General features: G+C 41.5%; 1 protein-coding gene across 1 annotated transcript; it reads right to left on the minus strand.

Annotated features, from left to right (window-relative positions):
• Positions 1–3,569: 3,569 nt before the first annotated feature.
• On the minus strand, positions 3,570–14,230 carry ANKS4B (ankyrin repeat and sterile alpha motif domain containing 4B). The gene is made up of 2 exons (XM_036280818.1): positions 14,067–14,230; positions 3,570–4,650 (listed from the first exon to the last, which is right to left on the minus strand). Exons 1-2 carry the CDS (start codon positions 14,228–14,230, stop codon positions 3,570–3,572), a joined length of 1,245 nt encoding a protein of 414 aa, XP_036136711.1.
• Between the last annotated feature and the right edge of the window lie 8,728 nt (positions 14,231–22,958).

Genomic DNA, 22,958 nt, shown 5'->3' on the forward strand with positions numbered 1-22,958 from the left:
GTCCCTCGTGGCGAAAGCCAGGGGTCACGTGTTCCCATTCACTTGCTGGGGTGCTGCAATGACTGCATTGAAACTTTCCTATTTTGTAAATTGAGGTACAATTTATATACCACAAGACTCATCACTTCAAAGTGTACAGTTCAGTGGTTTTTAGTATATTCAGAGTTGGGCGTCCATCACCACTGTGTCACTCCAGAACCTTTCCCTCACCCAGAGAGAAACGCCGTACCCCCCGCCCCACCAACCCCCACCCCCCACCCGGCCACCACTCACCTCCTTTCTGTCTAAACGGATTTGCCGTCTGGACATCTCCCATAAGTGGAAACATACATTCGTAGCCTTTTGTTTTTTGCTGCTTACAATTAAAGTTTCAGGGAACCACCTGGCGTCTGTGCCGGGGACTCCTTTGGTCACCGTGGTAAAGGCCACAACTCACACCGCCCTCCGCGGAAGGAGTCGATGGACAGAGAGGGCCTGACTGGCTGTCGTATTGGGCAGCACACAGGCGGTGGTCGCGCAGCGGCGTGCGCGCCTTCCGGGGCCAGCCAGACCTCAGCGGTCGCCGCCACCACAGCCCGTCTTCAGTGCTGGCCCCGCGGCCGGGCAGGTCCCCTGGGAGTCCCCACAGTCTGTGTCCCCGGCAGCCCCGGCAGACAGAGATTCTCTCCTTAACAGTTAAAGTCCCAGAACTGAGCCTCCCCGGGCCCAGGTCACGCGCCCAGCTCTGTGCCTGGCTCCTTGGCCGAGCTGGAGTAGTCTGGCACAGTCTGGCACGGCATCAGCTGTAGAAGGCGGGTCCTGGATTCTCTGATGGGGACTGGGAACCCAGAGCTCCCAGGAGCGAGAACCCTTTACTTCACCGCATTCGCTCCCTGACATGGAAGAACCAAGCCAATTCTGACTGTTCTACTCGTACCTTTTTGAGCCAGTCCTTGTGATAAGCACAGATACAGCATCTGCCCTTTCATTGGAACAACAGGAGGTGTCCAGGGGGTGGCAGCTCAGCCTATGGAGACCACAAGCTGGAATACCTCAATTAAAATAAAATGCAACTCTTCAAAACACACAACTTACCTTCTGCTCGCCCATCCCGGCCTCTCAGAGGTTTAGTTATTCACTGTGATTACATGAACATGTTTGCTCCCTTTTTAACCCAACAATGTGATGGAATTTTTTTTTCTTTATTGATTTTAGAGAGAGTGGAAGGGAGAGTGAGAGAGAGATCGAAACATCCATGAGAGAGAATACCGATTGGCTGCCTCCCGCATGCCCCCCACTGGGGATGAGGCCCACAACCTGGGCATGTGCCCTGATGGGGAATCGAACCGGCGACCTCTTGGTGCGTGGTCGATGCTCAACCACTGAGCCACACAAGCTGGGCACTTGATGGCATTTTGATATGAGATTTTTAAATCCACGTGTACTTCTAACTCTGTCTCACCCCAGAATTGACATGAAGGCTGAGGGGTGGACTTGGTGGCAGCTTTCAGTTCTGCCGGGCAAACCAATCTTCCCTCCCACATTTGCTGAACCAGTCGCTACCCCTCTCCCTCCAGTAGGGCAGTGGAGAAAATTCCGACCGGAAACCGTCAACTCGATGAAGCAATGAGAACCAAACCCCACAGGCGGGCAACATTCCCACAGCCTGCCTTTCCTGTTCTCTCCAGGGCCAGCGTTGCTGCTGCCCGCACTGCATGCCACCCCTCAAGTGGAGGGTGGGTTCCAGCTCCCGCTGCCTCGTGTCTGCCAGAGCACATCACCAGACTTCTCTGTCATTTCCCTGACAGCACGCACGGGCTCAGAGCCACACACTGTCCTGAGAGCCTTCCATGTGGCAACTGCTTTTGTGCACACTGTGGAAAGCAAATACAACTTCAGTTCATTCTAGGCCAACAAAATGCAGTATTTGTAAATCCTCCCTGAGTGCAATGCATCTGTTCGAAGACTGACAACCTCTCTGATCCATCCATTGTGGGAGCACGAGCCAAGCATCCATCAGATCTGAGCATCTGGACCCTCCCTGCGCCCCCATGCTGCCTCCCGAAAGTACCCAACAGAGCGAATCAGGAAGCACGCCGAAGGCACGCTGCTTCTACTTCATGCACGTAATTGACGGTGAAGTTCATTTGATCTAAGTCTGGCTGTGAAAATCCAGTGAAGTTTAGCTCTTCCGCGGGGTTTCCATCTGAATGTGGGATTGCCGCTCAAAGAATGCCGGCAGCAGCGGCGCCAACCTCGACCACAGGACCACATGGATCAGGGGCAGCAGTGGTGACAGGGCAAACCAAGGAGGCACGACAGACAGTCCCACTAAAAACGGGCAGAGGACCTGAATAGCCACTTTCAACAATAAAGATAAATTTAAAAACAAATAAAACACACTATTGTCTAAGCACTAAAAGGAGGGGGGGGGGGAAGTAGACACATAATGAGCATAAAAAATGTAAAATTTGTAATCAAAATTTCCCTACAAAGAACCTAGATTTTTCCCTTTTTCTTTGAGGTTTCCAGGGCTACTTACCCTTAGAAAAATCACCCACTGAGCCAGGCTTTCCCCATACGTGTCTCCCTCTTCCCCACCCTCTCTGGCCCAGGCACGGTGTCAGTCTGCTCAGGCGCCGTAACAAAGACCACAGACTGCTGGCTCACACAACACACATTTATTTTCTTACAGCTCCAGAGGCTGGAAGTCCAAGATCAAGGTGCCGGCAGGTCTGGTTTCTCCCGAGGCCGCTCTCTGGGATGCGGATGGCGGTCCCCTTGCTGTGGCCTCACCTGGCCTTTTCTCTGTGCACCCGGTGTCTCTTCCTCTTACAAGAACAATAGTTATATGGGATTAGGGCCCCACTCTGACGGCCCCACTTAACTTTAATCACCTTTTTAATAAAGGTCCTATCTCCAAACAAAGTTACATTGCGCGTAGGGCCTCAGTATGTGAATTTGGGGGAAACAGTTCACTCCGTAGCAGGTACCCTATTTTCTGTTTCTCTCCTCGCTCTCCCTGATGCTGCCTCTGTGCTCACGCAGTATTGCAGGTGCATTTCCATTGCTTGCAAACATGTAGACATCCGTTGGAGGTTTAGACATGTTTCAGCTGGGTATCTAATCTCCCACCAATGGAGAAGCTTTGATCTCCACCAACAGACAAAGTCTAGAGCGAAGGATAGAACTGGAGTTAGATTCCCCAGGCCATGAAAATCAGAAAGTGAAAAGCAGTGTGATGAGAGATGGTCATCTTAAACCCAGAGTTGGAAAAGTAAAAAGAGTGTGTCCTCTTCCCTGCCATCCATTTAACCTTTTCCGTATTCAAAAATATTAAAAATATAACTAGAGAGAAACGCCATTTTTCATTCCCAGGTCTCTTTGAGTTTCTCACTGGTGGTTTATTTGTACAGGTATAGAGACTTTCTCAGAGTAGAGCTTGGGCCTCTCTTTTAGGTGGGCATCTCCAGAAGCCAGACGCTGTCCTCGTGGTGGCCTTCGGTAGAGAGTAGGTCCTGCTTGGGGTGCGTCCAGTGGGCCACAGCCTCATCCACTGCGGCAGGCTCACCCCACTGAGCCAACACGCCTCACAGGCTGGTGTCGACCAGCTGTCCAGGCTGCTGGAGCACCTGCTTCCTTCTGTTGATGGCACTAAGAACCTTCTTCCTGGGACCCAGCTGCATTTGTATGCTCTGAAGGTCCTCATCAGAGCAAAGCAGCAGAGCTTCTAGATCAATCTGCTCTCTCATAAAAAAGGGAAGGAGGTTTTGCAGGTGGTGGGACTGCAAGAATACTTCCAGGGGTGTAGCATCCAGCACGTCTTCCTCCCACTCCACTACATCCTCATCCCAAGGCAATTCATCTTCCAAGCTGTTTTCCTCTCCCTCTTCATCAGCCTCCGCTTCGTCAGCCTCCACTGCTCCTTGGAGCAGTTCACTGGATACTTTAAATCCCAACTCCCTCTTCTTGTCCAAGATTTCTTCAGGGCTCAATAATCTGTTCCTTCTAAAAACAATATTTCCTAGACCTGGACGGCTGAGAATGGATTCCTGCTGCACACAGCTGTCCTCTGCTGAGAACTGAAGCTTCTCCTTGAAGTCCTCTGAGAAGGTGTCTTCTTCCTCCTCCCTGAACACTTCCATCACATTCCTCTGCCCATTTCTGTACTCCTTCCCTACCTGCTCTGCTGTATCTTTATTCTTCTTGAACTTTAACTTGAAGGTGTCTTTAATGCCCTTAGACAATGACCCAAATGTGCTGGAAGCAGAAGCATTTGAAAGGGATGAGCTGGAAAAAGTGCCCTTGGAGGAAGAAAGAGAACCAGACTCCTCCTTTCTGTAGGTTCGGGCCATCTTATTTTGGTGCTTCTCCTGGAGTCTCTCACACTCCCTGATCTGCCTCCTGGCATTCTTCTGAGCCTGCTCCTTCAGCCTAGTGACCTTCTTGGAGTTCATGATGTTCTGGGCAGTGGCTGCCTTATCCAGGAGAGCAACACATTCCTTTTGCTCTCTGCTGGCAGCAGCATCGAGTGGAGACTGGTAGTCATTGTCCAAGGCAAAGATGTTGGCACCAAAGTTGATCAGGAATGAGATGCAGTGAGCATGACCGTTGGAGGCTGCATAATGTAGAGGAGTGTTTCCCCAGATGTCACATCTATTGGGGTCCCCTCTAGAAGAGAAAATATAAGAAAGACATGCTAATTTCTTTTTCTCTGACTGTAAGGTCCAAAAATAAAGAAAGAAAGAAAGAAAGAAAGAAAGAAAGAAAGAAAGAAAGAAAGAAAGAAAGAAAGAGTCTGTTGATCATGCCTTGGCATTGTTAGAGATAACTTCTGGAAGTCTAGGCATGTCACATGTGGCCAGAAACAGGAGGAGCCCATCTCTACCCTGGCTCTTTTTTTTTTTTTTTTAAGTAAGAAAAAAATTCCAAAGCACTCCCTCTAAAAGCAACTTTCATGTCTCATTGGCCAGAACTGGGTCACATGCCTAATGAGAGGGAAATAGAGCTACCATGTTTAACCCAGATTAATTAGAATTTCCTCCTGAAGGTAGGAATAGGATTACCCAATGGTGTGCTAGTAAATGTTTCACAACTGGCTCACCCAGGAAAACAAATCAAAGCCCTGATTTATAATGTGTGCCAATGTATGTGGTGTAAATAGAACTACCTCGGCAAATTTCAAGCTACTCATGTGACATTACTAGATATGGAATTTGGAGGGGCAGTAGCACACCATTATATATTATTCCCACCATGTGCACGGAATAGGCATGCATAGTCTTAAGAGCATAGATAATAGTAAAATAATTAGGAAATTATGAGTTTTGAGTATATTTAAATTTAATTTATTAAATTATAGGTTTATATAATTTTATTTTTAATAATGACTTTCCGGAAATTTAGCAATCATCTGGCATGAGCTGCTAAGAGCCGTTTCCAGCACACCACTGCTACCCTCCCCGAGTCACATACAGAGAAGTAAATAACTGAACAGAACTGGGTCCCTACCAGTGAGCAAACGAAAAGGCATGAATGCTGGGTAGACAGCGAACAGTGTTTGCTGCAGCCGTTATTCACTGGAAGGGTAGAACATCTCCATGGATCCCCCGCTAGGTCCCATGTAGTTACAGTTCTGCCATGGTTTAAAGAGGGCCACAGTATGTGCTCAATAAAGATCTGTGAAGTCAGGGAATGCCCACTGAAATCCTGCCCAGGTGACCCTCCCATCCACGGGCTGGACTTACAAACAGGCACAAATGGAAAGGAAAGTAATAGCTTATTAACCATGGCTCTGGCCCAAGGCTCTGCTGAGAATGCTGAGAACACAGGTGCTGAAGGACCCCAGCCTGGATTTCCTGATGACACTCAAAGTTTTACAACAGCCCCAGCTTCTCAGGCTCACTGCAGGACTGAGAAGAGCTGCACAGTGCCCGCCACGGTGGCCTCACCAGCGTCCCACAGTTTGGGGAATCAGATCTGTAGCTCCTGTGTGGGAACCCCTGGTCGCCCCATGACTGCCAGTCACAGCCGCCCCCAACCACCAACCCAATCTCCCTCTTACAGGGGGAAGATGAGGATAATTTCAGAGGCGTAAACGAAAACACAGAGCCGTTAATAGACCTGCCCCTTGGCACACAGGCTTTGGCTCTGGCCTGCCCCCAAGTCTGGTCTCCAGGAGGACACAGTCCTGGTGGCACACCTCAGCTTTCTAGGCCTCCAGCTCCACTGTCCTAGGACTCAGCATCCTTGTCTGGAGGTTAGGATAATATTACCTACTCACAGAATTGTTATGGGAATAAGTTATACATAAATCTTTAGAAAAGTGCTTGGTACATCATAAATATTCAATCAACATCACCTATTATCATTTCCCTTGTCTCAAAACTTGTAATCCTTAATCTGATACAGTTTTTCTCCCACCCATCGGTCAATTCCCACAGCACCGCAATAGCTCTTGTGGCTTCCTGACCCGTAGGGTCTTCCTGGTTTGTCAAGGACGAATGCCCTGGCTCCCTAATTAGATAATATGCCTCAGAGGGCAAAGCCTGTGTTCTTTTTTTTTCAATCCTCATTTAAGGATATGTTTTTATTGATTTTATTTTATTGGGTTTTTGTAATTTTAAAATTCTTTTTCCATCACCATTTATCCCTTTTATGCACTTTACCAACTCCTCCCTCCCCCCACTCCGCAATTACCACACTGTTGTCTATGTCCATGAGTTCTTTCTCTCTTTTTTTTTTGCTCACCCTCCACCCCCTCACCCCAACCAGAGCTGTCTGCCTGCTCTGTCTCTGTCTGTCTCTATTTTGCTTGGTAGTTCAGTTTGTTCATTAAATTCCACATATGAGTGAGTCATGTGACACTTTCTTTCTCTGACTGGCTTATCTCACTCAGTATAATGTTCTCCAGGTCCATCCATGCTGTCACAAAGGGTAAATGTTCTTCCTTTTTATGGCAGAATAGTATTAAGAGAGATGAAGGGAGAGAGAGAGAGGAACATCGATGTGAGAGAGGAACATCAATCGGTTGCCTTCCCTACAGGCCCCAACTGGGAATTGAACCTGCAACCTTGGTTGTGTGCCCTGACTGGGAATTTAACCCACCACCTTTGCTTTTATGGACGACTCTGCAACCAACCGAGCCGCCGGCCAGGGCAAAGCTTGTGTCTTTTGTCCTCTGGATCATCTGCATCTCTGGCGGGAGTCTGAAAGTCACCTGAAGAAGCAGAGCAGGTGATGTAAGGAACTGAACTAGCCAGGTTTGTTTGTTTCAGCTGAGTCACAGTTCAGCATGAGCTGCCTCTGGACAGACTGGCCCTCGCCCGGCCGTGGCTGAGTCCACTTTGAAGCAGCAGACACAGTACTGCCAGAACTTCCCCAGGGTTTCATGTGGAATGTTTTGGTTTTTAAATGTTGGCTCGAATTTAAAAGGAAAATACAGTAAAGTCCAAATAAAATATACGTGTGGGCTAGAGCCCGCCCATAGCGGCAGCGGGCAGCCTCCTCCAGACCAGAGAGCAGAGGCCAGTGCACGGGGTGGCGTGTGGGACCTGCAGAACCCAGCGCTCACTTCCTGTGACCGGAGCACACGGAGATGTGCACAGAGGAAGGAGAGCAATTGACATTGAACCTAAGGAAAGCAAACAGTAAATGACGCAGTGGTGTTGGGAAGCCGCTTTCAGGAGGGCTCTGGTTTGATGGCCTGATTTGTCTTGGATCAAAGGCAACTTTTCAACTGTAACATAGTTATTTACTTCAACCAAATACCATATTAAAAGATAAAAAGAGGGATGGTAAAACACTCAAGACGTTACTATAAACATAACCAAAAACATACTGATTAAATTAGCCTGAAATTATTCTTCGATTGGGTAAATTACAAAAGAAATTATTGAGAGGAATGAGCTTTGGTGGGGATGTTACAGGATATTAAGAAATTTGGGTTAGCCCTGGCCAGTTTTTCTCAGTGGTTAGAGCATCGGCCCACAGAACAAAGAGTCTGGGTTTGATTCCAGTCAAGGGCACTTACCTCGGTTGCGGTCTGGTCCCCAGCCCTGGTCGGGGTCATTCAGGAGGCCAGTCTATATGTCTGTCTCACATCGATGTTTCTCTCTCTCTCTCTCTCTCTCTCTCTCTCTCTCTCTCTCTCTCTCCTCTCTCTCTCCCTCCCTCCCTCCCTCTCCCACTCTATGTGAAGATAAAAGGAAAAAATATCCTTGGGTGAAGATTGAAAAAAAAAAATAAAGAAATTTGGGTTAAATCTACACACTTCAAGCCATAGACTAGTGGAATTTTCCATCCCAACAGATTTTAAATGCTCTTTTCAAGATAGGAGGAATAACATGAAGAAAACTTGAGATGACCCCAAAGATGGGTCTTCTTTTAAGAAAATTTTGAGTGCAAAAGTCCATATTTACAAATGAAACTGATAGTATAATGATTCATGATCCCTAGTGCATCTAAGTTATGTCCACTTGAAAATATTCTATTTATAAACAACTTTCCAAATTGATGTACAACTTAGATCCAAATATTTTCTATTGACAGACTTCATGAGGTCTTCTAAATTCAATCTGTGTCTTTCAATACTGGATGTCTCTTACATTTCTTGGTGGAACCATTACACATACCTGTCCAGGTATTCAGAAACTGGTCCTGCCTCATTGATCTGAGTCCAATATTGATGTTATAAGGTTTCCTGGGGATGAATTCAGCCTAGTGTTGATTTCTCCCCTATTACTGCTTTGTGTCCAAATGAGAAACCCACTGAAGAGATGTTTAACTAAACATATATACACATATTTTTCCTTGCTTTTTGGTAGGTCAGTACATGGGACAATGCATTTTAAAGCGAGGTTACTGTTATTGTCACTAAATCTGTAATTTGCTTGTACTAAATTACTGTGAGCATCTATTCCATTCCAGTTTCTCCTTTTAAAGTTGATTTAATTTTTTGTGAATTTCTTTCTCAGAAAAAAGAATCATTCTTTCCAAAATGTTTTGCCACACAAGAAGGAATATTTAGACTCACTGATAATCAAAGAAACGCTAATGAAAACAGCACACTACACTACTATCAGATAGGCAACGATGAAAAAGAATAGTAATACTGGTCTGGGCATGGAGTTGGGGACATGAACAGAGGAAGCAGAGGGGCTCAAATTTCTAGGCATGATATGAGCCAAAAGCCTTTAAAACTTGGCATCCTCTTGAATCTACACTTCTGCCTTTGGGAATTTATCCTAAGGAAATATCAGACCCTTGTGTAAAGAAGAATGAATGACCCAGGATGTTGTCTTAACTTATAACAAAGACTGGATTCAAATGAACATCATGAACAAGCAACTGATTAAATAAATTATGATGAAACCATAAAACAGAATGTCATGTAGCGATTAAAAATAAGCAGGATCTTTACTTTTTAAGTGCAAATGGTCCCTGATTGCCAAATAATTAGAAGCTGATTTTAGAAGAGTTTGTATAACATGATTGCCCTTTTAATGGGATAAGTATTCATGTGTGAGCAAGTTAGCAAAGAGAACAGTCTGGAAGGATATACATTAAAAATGAAACAAAACTAAAAAAATTCATGAACACTTTATTGATTGATTTTTTTTTTTTTTAGAAAGAGAGGAAGGGAGAGAGAGAAACATTGACATGAGACAGATACATTAATCAGCTGCCTCCTGCACGCCCCCTGCTGGGAATCCAGCCCACAACCCAGGCATGTGCCCTAAATGGGAATAGAACCGGGACCTCTCAGTCCATGGGAGGATGCCCAATCCACTGAGCCACACCAGCCGGGCAGAAATTCATGAACACTTTAAAAACAAAATGAAATGTTGTATACTTTTCTGTAACACATGTAGTTATTGTTTTCCATCACTAAATTAAAAAAAGAAAAACAGTTTTTACCAAAGCCAGGGTTTAGTTACCACATGATCCAAAGTCTCAATCGGGTAGTGACAGATAAATACTGAAACCATCAGACCGGAATAGACCTCAATGACTGATTAACTTCTACATTCCATTTTTAATTGGTTTCCTTTTTAGCCCCCTTCAGTCCAATTGGCAATTTGATCCTACACAGGTTCCTGAAGATTGGCTCTGGTCAACATGGCAGGTGACTTATGAAAACCCGAAAAAAAAAATTTTTTTTTCAACCTATACCAGGCCATCTTAACACAACCAGACTTAAATGCTTCTGTGGAGAAAGAAACAAAAGCTGAGATGTACTAGAACTGATCAAAAGATAAGACTTGAGAAGGAAGGACTAGAAGCAGGGTTAGAAGAATTTTTGTGCCCATGGTCAGTGTTTAATAAATATAACTTAATGACTGGATTTTGATATTACATTGAGAAACATTACCACATCAAATAAATGGGGAAAGGGTGAACTATACAGTAAATCGTGTTGGGATAAATGATTAACCACTTGGGGAAGGTAACTTGAGATCAAAACCTCAAACCTTAGCCCAGCTGGCATAGCTCAGTGATTGACCCATGCACTAAGAGGTCACCAGTTTGATTCCCCATCAGGGCACATGCCCAGGTTATGGGCCAAATCCCCAGTGGGGGGCATGCAGGAGGCAGCCAATCAATGTTCTCTCTCATCAATGTTTCTATCTCTCTCTCCCTCTCCCTTCCTCTCTCTCTAAAACCAATAAAGAAAAAAATTTTTAAAAAAACCTCAAATTGTAAATAAAAATAAATAATATATAAATTAAATATTTAAAATAAATACTTAATAAAATAAATAAAACTTAAAAACTGCTAAAGAAAATATCAGTCAGTATTTAGGCATGACCTTTAAGTTAGAATTCTGTTGTAAAACTGAAAGACTTAAGTATATACATGTATACTTAAATATATTTATATTTTCATTTATATTTAAAATATCTGTTGTCAAAAATATAAATTATTAAAATATTTGGAACATAAAGACAAAAGACTGGTATTATAACTTTAAAAAGCATTTTTATAAATCAATGAGAAATGTTGAAGATCCCAATAAAAAAGTGGAACAAGGTTATAAATACACAGTTCACAAAAATAGAAATACAATGGCCACTAAACATAAAAAGAATTTTCAACTTCATTACTAAACAAAGAAAAGAACATTAAAGCTACAGTGATATATCATTTTGGACTTATGATATTGGCAAAAATGGGTTCTTACTTTTTGAAGAATAATGTGTCAATACACACAAAAAAGGTATTTAAATTGTGCAAATGCCCATTGATCTATAAATGTCACTTTGGAGTCTTTATCCTCAAGAAAATGAGAGCAAAGATTTATGTACAAAAATATTCATTACAGCAGTGTTTAAATAATGGGAAACAAATTATTTATCCAAAAAAGAAAGACTGGCTAAGAAATATATTTATTGACTAAAATAACAAGCCCCTGAAAATTAAATTATAAAAGAATATATATTCAGACAGAAAAATTTTTTTTTTTATCCTCACCTGAGGACATTTTTCCATATTTTGTTCAGGTAGAGTGGGAGGGGGAGAGAGAGAGAAACATTGACGTGAAAGGGACACATTGAGTGGTTGCCACCCACACAACCCAACCAGGGCCAGGGACAAACTGCAACCGAGGTACATGCACTTAGCGGGAACCGAACCCAGGTCTCTCTGGACCGCAGGCTGACGCTCTAACTGCTGAGCCAAACCGGCCAGGGCCAAAAAATTTTTCATTATGTATTGAGGAATTTTTTTTAAAAGATGCTACTAAAAATGGCTACTTAGATATTATTATTATTATTATTATTTTTAATCCTCACCCGAGGACATTTTTCCTTTTTTGTTCTGGTAGAGTGGGAGGGAGAGACAGGAACAGAGAGAGAGAGAGAGAAACATCGATGTGAAAGGGACACATCGAGTGGCTGCCACCCGCACGACCAACCAGGGCCGGGGACAAACTGCAACCGAGGTACGTGCCCTTAGCGGGAACCGAACCCAGGCCTCTCAGGACCGCAGGCCGACGCTCTAACCGCTGAGCCAAACTGGCCAGGGCAACTTAGATATTATTTTATGTGTATATAAGTACACACATATTTATACCATATCTATTCATGTATATATAGATATATATTTATATAAACTATGTTTAAATAACTGTTAACAGCACGACATTATATGAAATTTTTCCTTTCTAATTTGTGTGCATATATATGGTTTATTTTCTGGGTTCAGCTTACGTTATATTTGTCGTAAATAATGATCAGCAGAACAATAAGTGTAAGACAATGTTTCAGGCATACAAAGGAGAGAGACAAAGATGGAGAGGGAGAGGGAGAGAGAGGGAGAGAGAGGGAGAGGTGAGAGGGAGGGTCAGAGATTAAGAGAGAACATCCAGGTGCTGCCATTTCAGTTGAACCCCCAAGGGAGCAAGGGCTTTCCTTGCTTGGTGAAGTAAGTGATATCATGCATTTGGAGCAGAGGAGGAATATTTTACGTAGGTGGAGAAAACTTGGGAGAAGAGGAGAGAGCGGCGCTGTAATCTGGAGAGGGGTGACTGGCGGCGGTAGAGGCAGGGTGCCAGCTGGGGAAAGGAAGCCAATCAGGAAAGGAATGGAAAACCACCACTCCACTGACTTCCTCATTCAGCTCTCAACTCAGAAACTCTGTCCACCACTTTGGTTCTTCCAAGTTGTCCTAAAGTACCCCCTCCACTTCGATAAAAGGTGCCAATACCCACAAGATGTTGAAGCCAGAACCTGGGGCCTTGATCTGCCTGCGCCTTTATTCACCTACCCCAACATCTAGTCAATTATAATCAGTTCTGCATCCAAACTGTCACTCAAATCCATCCACATGTCCCCATGATCACTGCTCTACCCTTGCTCCTCTCTCATCTCCACCATTAGAAGAATCCCAAACTTCCTCTCTCATGGCTGCATAGCTGCCTGGGTCAATTTTGTAAACACAGATCTACCAGGTGGCTGCCCTGCATAGACCCATAGCAACAGCTGTCCACGCCCTTCTCAGTCAACAAGGCCCTTGTCATCTGGTTGTCTCTTACGACCAGGCCTCTCCCACCCAGGCATGTCCAGCCTTACTCAGCATCTTCAGTTCTGAGACTGCACAGTGCTCTCACTGGGAAACACTTCCTCCACCTTCATCCGGCCAACGCCTCATCCTTCCAATGCCAGCAGAAGTGCTCCAGAAAAGCCTTCCCTCACCCTAGATTAGGAGACATGCCTATGTCATGTTCTGTGTCCTGTATTTCCCTCTTTGTAACACATATCATACATGACTTGCTTAATTCCTGTCTTCCTCTCAAGTCTAGTCACAAATGAGGACAGTAACTGTGTCTCTCTTGTTGAAGAAAGCATCCCCAGCCAATGGTGGGCTCACAGCAGATATGTATAAATAAATATGTATTGAATTGAAATAAATTCTCTGGGCTCCTTTGTTTACACTTTTGTTCCTTCTTTACCCCTCTTGGTTTATGGTTGCCAACACTGCCTAATCCCTCACTAGCTCCTGAGTTAGAATTTGCAGGGAGGGGCTGTGGGGGCAGTTCATGTGTGTGTCTGACTGCTGGAGCAGTAACGCAAGTAAGGCAGACGGAGTCTCTTACATAGCTTGTAGTCAGCAACTTCATCTAAGAAGCATGAACTTGCACTAGGATTAAGTATTAAGAAAGGCTATGGGCTATTCAATGGCATAGATTAAAAAATAAAACATAACTTGTTTCAATAAATGTTGACATCTTAAAACAAGTAGAACAGTAATCTCTTTTCTAAAAGGGGCAACCATTTAAATTTTATGGACAATGTATTTTAAGGCACAGAATTAAAATATCCTCCTCATGAGGCAGATAATATGCCTTAGAGTTCAGGGTTTCTCCCCTTTATGTGGCTCACAAAGGATGAGCCAGCCCCATGGTTTCCAGTTCCCACTGGGCAAAGAGAGCATCTGTGGGCAGGTTTCTCCCTTTTGCTAAAAGGATAATTATTTAGATAGCCTAGAAAGAGGGCAAAGCATTGTCACTGAATTCCCTGCTTCTTGTTGCTGGTCTGCCAAATCCTGCTGTTAACAGATTCCAGTCAAAACCTTCAGGTTGAACTTACCCTCTGCTGCAGATTATTTCCAGGGCTTCCAGGTTCCCATGGTAGGCAGCCAGGAGTGTGGGAGTCATGCCATCCTCGTCAGAAAGGTTCAGATCTCTCCTGGTGGCCTCTTTCAGAAGCTCCAGGTAGCTATCACTAGCAGCTTGGTGGTAGCGAGTGGACATTTTCTCTGCTCACCAGCACTTGGCCAGGTATCATCGCCAGGAAGGTACTGTTGGTGGCCCAGCCTCCCTACAAAGCTGGTTAATCAGTGACAAGGAAGAGTGTCACCCAGGGCAAAGCTCATTCCAGCCTCCCTCCTTGGAAGGCAGCCAGAAAAATTTATGGCACTGAACTTGGACCTTTTCTTTCTGAACGTGCATGACGTTGACTATTGAGGACTGTATGTTCATCTTGAGTGGTTTGGGGACACATTTAATTGTTTTATTTCCACTAACATCTCTTAAATATAATATTGGTTATCTAGGCTTAGAATGTTGAAAATAATATCTAAAAAATTCAGAACTAGTCTAGCTACCTGAGAAAGTCTACTTTTTAAGCTGCTTTATTGAGGTACAATTTACATACTATGAAACTCACCCATTTTAAATATACAATTCAATGATCATTAGTAACTTTACAGACTTGTGTAATCATCACCATAATCCAATTTAGAGCATATCCATCACACCCAAACACCCTCATGCTCATCTCTAGTTGATCCTCATTCCTATTCCCAACTCAGGCAACCATGAATCTGCTTTGTGTCTCTAAAGTCTTGGTTTTCAAGGGAATTTCCTGTGAATGGAATCATACACTATATAGTCTTTTTATTAAAAAAAAAAAAGCATTGAACTATATTTTTAGATTTTTAAAATACATTTATTCTTTTTTACCTCCCAATTTTATTTTGTATTGGTTTTAGTTGTGCAGCTTAGTGGTTAGACAATCATATACTTTACATAGTGTTCCCCTCAATATTTCCAGTACCTCAACTGGTGCCATACATAGTTATCACAATATTAGAGACTATATTCTCTATGATTTACATACATCCCCATGATTATTTTGTAACTACCAATTTGAATTTCTTAGTCCTTTCGCCTCTTTCACCCAGTCCCCCAATGCCCCTCCCTTCTGGCAGCAAACAGTTTGCTGTCTGTGTCCATGAGTCTGTTGTTCATTTTGTTAATTTATTTTGTTCTTTACATTCCATATATAAGTGAAATCATATGGTACTTGGCTTTCTCTGACTGACTTGTTATACTCAGCATAATACCTTCTAGGTCCATCTACACTGTTGTCACAAATGGTAAGATTTCATTCTTTTTTATGGCCAAGTAATATTCTATTACATATTATGGGTACCACCACTATTTTGTCCACTCATCTATTGATGTCCACTTGGGTTGCTTCCATATTTTGACTAATGTAAAAAACACGGCAGAGAACATAAAGGTGCATTTATTCTTTCCAACTAGTGTTTTGGGTTTCTTTGCACAAATCTCCAGAAGTGGAATTGCAGGATCATAAGGCAGATACACTTTAAATATTTGAGGAAACGTCTATTGTTTTGCATAGTGGGTACGCCAGTCAACATTCCCACAGTGCACAAGGGCTCACTTTTCTCCACATCCTCACCAACATTTGTCATTAATGGATTTATTCATGACAGCCATTCTTGACAGGTGTGAGGTGATTTTAATTTGCATTTGGGGTGTTTTGTTTTTAGTTTTTTTTTTGCACTTTTTATTAATTTATTTTTGTTACAGATATTTCTTCTTTTTCCCCCCTAGACACCCTCCTCCCAATCCCCACACCCCAGAATTGTTGTCTGTGTTCATTGGTTATGCATACATGCACATAAGTTCTTTGGTTTATCTAATCACTCTTCCACCTGGGGCGTTCCGCTGAGGTTTGTCAGTCAGAACCGTACTCCTTTCTATGTCTCTGCGTCTATTTAATTCACCTGCTTATTTTGGTCATTATATTCCACAAAGAAGTGAGATCATGTGCTATTTGTTTTTCTCTGATTGGCTTTTTTTTACTTAGCATAATACTCTCCAGGTCCCTCCATGTTATCTCAAAGGATGAGAGATCTCTCTTACAGTGGCATAGTGTTTTGTTGTGTATATGTACCACAACTTTTTTATCCACACATCTATTGATGGACATTTGGGCTGTGTTCAGATCTTGGCTATTGTAAATAGTGCTGCTATGAACATAGGAGTACATATATTCTTTCTGATTGGTGTTTCAGGTTTCTTAGGATATAGTCCTAGAAGTTGGATCACTGGATCAAATGGCAGTTCAATTTTTAATTTTTTGAGAAAACACCATATTGTTTTTCATAGTGGCTGCATTCTCATCAGCAGTGTACTAGAGTCCCCTTTTTCTCCACACCCTTGCCAACACTTGTTGTTTGATTATTAATTGATGGCAGCCATTCTGGCAGGAGTGAGGTGATATCTCATAGTTGTTTTAATTTGCATCTCTCTGATGATTAGTGATGTTGAGCATTTTTTTCATATGTCTCTTGGCCATTTGTAGGTCCTGTTTGGAGAGGTGTCTATTTAGGTCCTCTGTCCATTTTTTAATTGGGTTCTTTGTCTTCCTTTTGTTGAGTTGTATGAGCACTCTATATATTTTGGAAATTAGCCCCTTATCTGATATATTGTTGGCAATTATGCTCTCCCATACAGTGAGTTCCCTTTCCATTTTGTGATTGTATCTTTTGCTGTGCAGAAGCTTTTGAGTTTGATGTAGTCTCATGTATTAATTTTTTCCTTGGTTTCTCCTGCCTTAGGAGTTGTATCAGTGAAAGTTCTGCTGCATGTGATGTCTGAAATTTTGTTCCTACATTTCCTTCTAGGACTTTTGTGGATTCATGAGTCCCATTTAAATATTTTATTCATTTTGAATTTATTCTTATGTATGTTGTAAGTTCGTCGTCTAGTTTTATTTTATTTTTTTGCATGTAGCTGTTCAGTTTTCCCGACACCATTTATTTATTTATTTATTTTTTAAAGTTTTTTTTTTTTAATTAATTATTTTTTTGTTACAGATATTTTACATTTTTTACCCCATTGGCACCCCCCTCCCCACCCTATCCCCGCCCCGTCCCCGACTTAGTTGTCCATGTCCATTGGTCATGCATACATGCATATAAGTTCTGTGGTTTATCTCTTCCCACCCCCCCCACCCCGTCTTCTGAGGGATGTCAGTCTGTGCCCTACTTCCATGTTTCTGGGTCTACTGTATTCCTCAGACTGTTATGTTCATTATATTCCGTATATAAGTGAGATCATGTGGTATTTGTCTTTTTCTGCTTGGCTTCTTTCACTTAGGATAATATTTTCCAGGTCCCTCCATGTCGTCTCAAAGGATAAGAGATCTTTCTTTCTTACCGCTGCATAGTACTCCATTGTGTATATGTACCACAGCTTTTTTATCCATTCGTCTACTGATGGACACTTGGGCTGTTTCCAGATCTTAGCTATTGTAAATAGTGCTGCTATGAACATGGGGGTACATATATTCTTCCTGATTGGTGTTTCAGGCTTCTTAGGGTATATTCCTAGCACTGGGATCACTTTGTCAAATGTTGGCGAGGGTGTGGAGAAAAAGGGACTCTAATACACTGCTGGTGGGAATGCAGACTGGTACAGCCGCTGTGGAAAACAATATGGTGTTACCTCAAAAAATTAAAAATTGAACTTCCGACACCATTTATTAAAGAGGATGTCTTTACTCCACCGTAAGCTCTTGCCACTGTTATCAAATGTTCATTGAGCATAATGTCTTGGGTTCATTTCTGGGTTCTCTGTTCTGTTCCATTGATCTCAATGCCTGTTCCTGTGCCAGTACCAGGCTCTTTTCATTGCAGTGGCTTTGTAGTATAACCTGATATCCGGTATTGTGATCCCTCCAACTTTGTTCTTCTTTTTCAAGATTGCTGTCGCTATTTGGGGTCTTTTTTGATTCCATATAAACTTTTGAAGTATTTGTTCTAGTTCTGTGAAATATGCCGTTGGTATTTTGATGAGGATTCCATTGAATCTACAGATTACTTTGGGTAGTAAGGACATTTTAAAGATGTTAATTCTTCAAATCCATGAACAAGGTATATGCTTCCACTTGTTTTTATTTCTTCCTCTATTTTTTTAAGATCTTGTAGTTTTCTGCGAATAGGTCCTTTACTTATTTGGTTAAGTTTATTCCTAAGTATCTTAATTTTTTTGACACAATGGTAAATTGGATTGTTTTTAGTTTCTTTTTCTATGAGATCATTATTGGTGTATAAGAATGCCGTTGATTTCTTCATGCTAGTTTTGTATTCTGATACTTTGCTGAATTCATTTATTAAATCTAGTAGATTTTTTATGGAGTCTTTAGGGTTTTCTTTGTACAATATCATGTTATCTATGAATAATGACAGTTTCACTTCCTCCTTTCCAATTTGGATCCCTTTTATTTTTTCTTCATGTCAAATTGCTGTGGCTAAGACTTCCAGTACTATGTTAAATAAGAGTGGTGAAAGTGGGTATCCCTGACTTGTTCCTTTTCTTAAGGAAAATGCTTTTAGTTTTTGTCCATTGAGTTTGATGTTGGCTGTAGATTTTCTATATGTGGCCTTTATTATATTGAGATATGATCCCTCTATTCCCACAATGTTGAGCATTTTTATCAGAAATGGGTGCTGGATTTTGTCAAATGCTTTTTCAGCATCTATTGATATGATCCTATGGTTTTTACCTTTCATTTTGTTTATGTGATGTATCACATTTATTAATTTGTGAATATTGCACTAGCCTTGCATTCCTGGGATGAATCCCACATGGTCATAGTGAATAATTTTTTTGATGTATTGCTAGATCCGATTTGCTGATATTTTGTTAAGGTGTTTGGCATCTATGTTTATCAGGGATATTGGCCTGCAGTTTTTTTTTTTGTAGTCTCTTTTTCTCGTTTTGGAATTCAAATTATGCTAGTCTCATAAAACAAGTTTGGAAGTCTTCCTTCTTTTTGAATTTTTTGAAATAGTTTGAGGAGAATGGGTGTTAGTTCTTCTTTAAATATTCGGTAAAATGTTTCTGTGAAGCCATCTGGGTCTGGGATTTTGTTTGCTGGGTGATTCTTGATTACATCTTCAATTTTCTTAGTTTTTATTGGCCTGTTCAAGTTTTCTATCTCTTCCCAGTTCAGTTTTAGGAGACTGTGTGTCTGGAAACTTGTCTATTTCACTTACATTGTCCAGTTTTTTGGCGTATAATTGTTCATAGTACTTGTTAATTATCCTTTGTATTTCTGTGGTGTCCATTGTTACTTCTTTTTCATTTCTGGTTTTGTTTATTTGCATCGTCTCACTTTGTTTCTCAATGAGTCTAGCTAAGTGTCCACCAATCTTGTGCATCTTTTCAAAAAACCAGCTCTTTGTTTCATTGATCTTTTGAATTGTTTTTCTATTTTAGTCTCTATGTTATTTATTTCTGCTCTGATTTTTACTATTTCTGTCCTTCTATTTGTCTAGGTTTTCCTTTTTGTTTACTTTCAAGTTCTTTAAGTTGTAGAGGTAGATAGTGAATCAATTTTTTCTTGTTTCTTGAAGTAGGCCTGTAGTGCTATGAACTTCCCTCTCAGAACTGCTTTCACTGAATCCCATAGATTTTTCTGTTGTTGTGTGTTCATTTTTATTGATTTCCAATAAGTTCTTTTTTTTTTTTTTATTTATCTTCAGATAGAGCGGGAGGGAGAGTGTGAGGAAGAGAGAGAGAGAAACATCGATGTGAGAGACACACACTGAGTGGTTACCACCCACACAACCCCAACCAGGTCCAGGGACAAACCGCAACCAAGTTACATGCCCTTAGCAGGAACTGAACCTGGGCCTCTCTGGTTTGCAGGCCGACACTCTCACCACTGACCCAAACCGGCCAGGATCCAATAAGTTCTTAATGTCTTTCTTGATTTCCTTGGTAACCCATTTGTTGTTTAATAACATGCTATTTAGGTCCATGTGTTTGACTGTTTCATTGTAATTGATTTCTAGTTTCATGCCATTGTGATCTGAAAAGATCTTTGATATTATTCAATCTTCTTGAACATGTAGAGATTTATTTTGTGTCCTAATTTGTGGTCTATCTTTGAGAATATCCCATATGCACTTAAGAAGAATGTGAATTCTACTGTTTTGTGTTTAATTATCTGTAGATATTGAAGTCCCTTGCTATGATTGTATTGTTATTGATTTTTCCTTTGAAGTCCTCCAGAAGTTTTGTAATAAATTTTGGTGCTCCTATATTGGGTGCATATATGTTTACCAAGGTTATATATTCCTGTTGGATAGATGTTTTCAATATTATGTAGTGGCCTTCTTTGTCTCTAGTTATGGCCTTTATTTTGACATATATTTTATCAGCTATGAGTATTGCTACCCCAGCTCTTTTTTCCTTTCCGTCTGCGTGGAAGATTTTTTTTTCATCTGTTCACTTTCAACCTTTGTGAGTCTTTTGTTGTGAGGCGGGTCTCTTGTAAACAACATCTAAATGAGTCATGCTTTCTATCCAATCAGCTACTCTGTCTTTTGACTGGAGCGTTTAATTCATTTACATTTAAGGTTATTATTGATATGTACCTATTTATTGCCCTTTTTGTTTATTATGATTATGTTTTTCTTTCTATTTCTTCTGCTTATTAAAGCAGTCCTTTTAAGATTTCTTGGAGTGCTGATTTGGTGCTAATATATTCCTTTAGCCATTTTTTATCTGGGAAGCTTTTTATTTTACCTTCTATTTTGAATGTTAGCTTTGCTGGATAGAATAGTCTTGGATTCAGATCCTTATTTTTCATTAGCTTGATTACTTTATGCCATTCCTTTCTGGCTTGTAGTGTTTCTGTTGAGAAGTCAGCTGATAGCCTTATGAGGGTTCTTTTGTAGGTATCCTGTTGCTTATCTCTTGCTGCCTTTAAAATTCTCTCTTTGTCTTTAATTTTTGGCATTTTAAATATAATGTGTCTTGGTGTGGGCCTCTTTGGGTTATTCTTACTTGTGGCTCTCTGTATTTCTTCTACTTCCAAATTAGGGAAGTTTTTGGTCACTATTTCTTCAAATATATTCTCTAACCCTTGCTCATTTTATTCTTCTTCTGTAACTCCTATGATGTGGATGTTGTTACATTTCCAGTTGTCCCAGAAGACAGTTCTCTTAAGCTGTCTTCCTGTTTTTTAATTGTATTTTCTTTTTGGTTCTCTGATTGGGTGATTTTTTTCTACCCTTTTTTCTAATTCACTGATCCAATCCTCAGCTTCCTCTACTCTGCTTTTCCTTCCAATGTGTTATTTATTTCTGCCATGTCGTTCTTCATTTCTGTTTGGTCGTTTTTCATTTCCAATTGGTTGATTTTGAATGTTTCCATATCTTTACTCATGCTGTCGAGCTCTTTACTTATGCTGTTGATCTTCCTTATTATCATCATTCTGAACTCTACCTCTGATAACTTACTTAACTGCATTTCATTAAAATCTTCAGCAGAGTTCTCTTGGTCTTTCAATTGGGATTTGTTTCTTTGTTTTATCATTTTGGCTATCTCAGCGGGTTTTGAAACCTGCAAATTTTCCCTGTGAGTGTTGGTATTCCACTGGTTGTGGCTCCCTCTACTTGGTTTGGATGAGTGTGGAAAGACCCATGTTGAACACCACTGTCAAGTCTTAGTTTCCTGGGCAGATTTGTCAATCCAGGAATGGTTTAGTTATCCTCTCGCTTTTTAGCTGGAGCCTATTAGTCTCAGTTACTTGATGAGCCTTGGTTTGTCGACCTCAACTGAATGAAAAAATTTCTCAGGTGTTCAGGGTAAGAGGATTTCCAGAAGGGGTTAGTGGGGGGCAGATGCTTGCTGGCTGTTTGTGAGCCTCAATTTGCATTCATCTGGCCTGGCCAATTGGTGTTAAATTCCTGAGGGAGGGGTTTTTGCTTCTCCCTGGGGCTCTGGGAAGGGGCTCTTTGAGTAATATGGCTACTGTCCTGTGAGGGAGTGATTCAGCACAAAACTCCCATTGACTTCTCAGCTTTCTAAGTTCCCATGTCTCTCCACACAGTTTTCAGTCCAGTCTGCTTTCCCTCTGCAAGGCCAACAGTGCATGGTTATAGCTAACTTAGTGTTCTGTCCCAGCCCTCTGTACTGTGGAACCAGCTTGGGATTTTAACCCCAAAAGAGCTGCTCACAGCTAAGACAGCTGCTGTCTGTTGCCTCCCAGCCCACACTCTCGCACCTCTGCAGTGTCTACCTGCCTTGATTTAGTATCCTCTTTCTGTCCCTGGTTATCTTGGTCCTCTCCAGCTGCTTATCTGTTGTTTTTTTTCTGATGATTTGTCTTTATTTTAGTTGTAGTTCCAATTTGGTCCTGGGAAATGGTCTGTGAAGCTTCCATTCACTCCGTCACCAATTTGATTTTTTCATTGAATATTGTATATTTCTAGGAACATATCCATTTCATCCAGGCTGTCCATTTTTTTGGCTTATAGTTGTTCATAATATTTTCTTACAATCTTTTGTATCTGTGGTGTTAGTTATCACTTCTCTCTCATTTCTGATTTTATTTTTTTGAGTCCTCTCTCTCTCTTTTTTTTTTTTTTTTTTTTGAGTCTGGTTAAAGGTTTGTCAATCTCATGTATCTTTTCAAAGAACCAGCTCTTGGTTTCAGTAATCTTTTGTATTGTAATGGGGGTTTTTGTTTGTTTGTTCTTTCTTTCTTTTTCTTTTTCTTTTTTTAAAAATTTGACTCAGTTTGGGCTTTTTCCCCCCTAGTTCTTTTAGGTGTACAATTAGACTGTTTATTTGAGATTTTCTTGCTTCTTGAGGCAAGCCTATAATGCTATGAATGTCTTTCATAGGACTGCCATCACTGTGTCCCACA

Source organism: Molossus molossus, unplaced genomic scaffold (genome assembly GCF_014108415.1).
Source record: "Molossus molossus isolate mMolMol1 unplaced genomic scaffold, mMolMol1.p scaffold_m16_p_3, whole genome shotgun sequence".
NCBI lineage: Eukaryota > Metazoa > Chordata > Mammalia > Chiroptera > Molossidae > Molossus > Molossus molossus.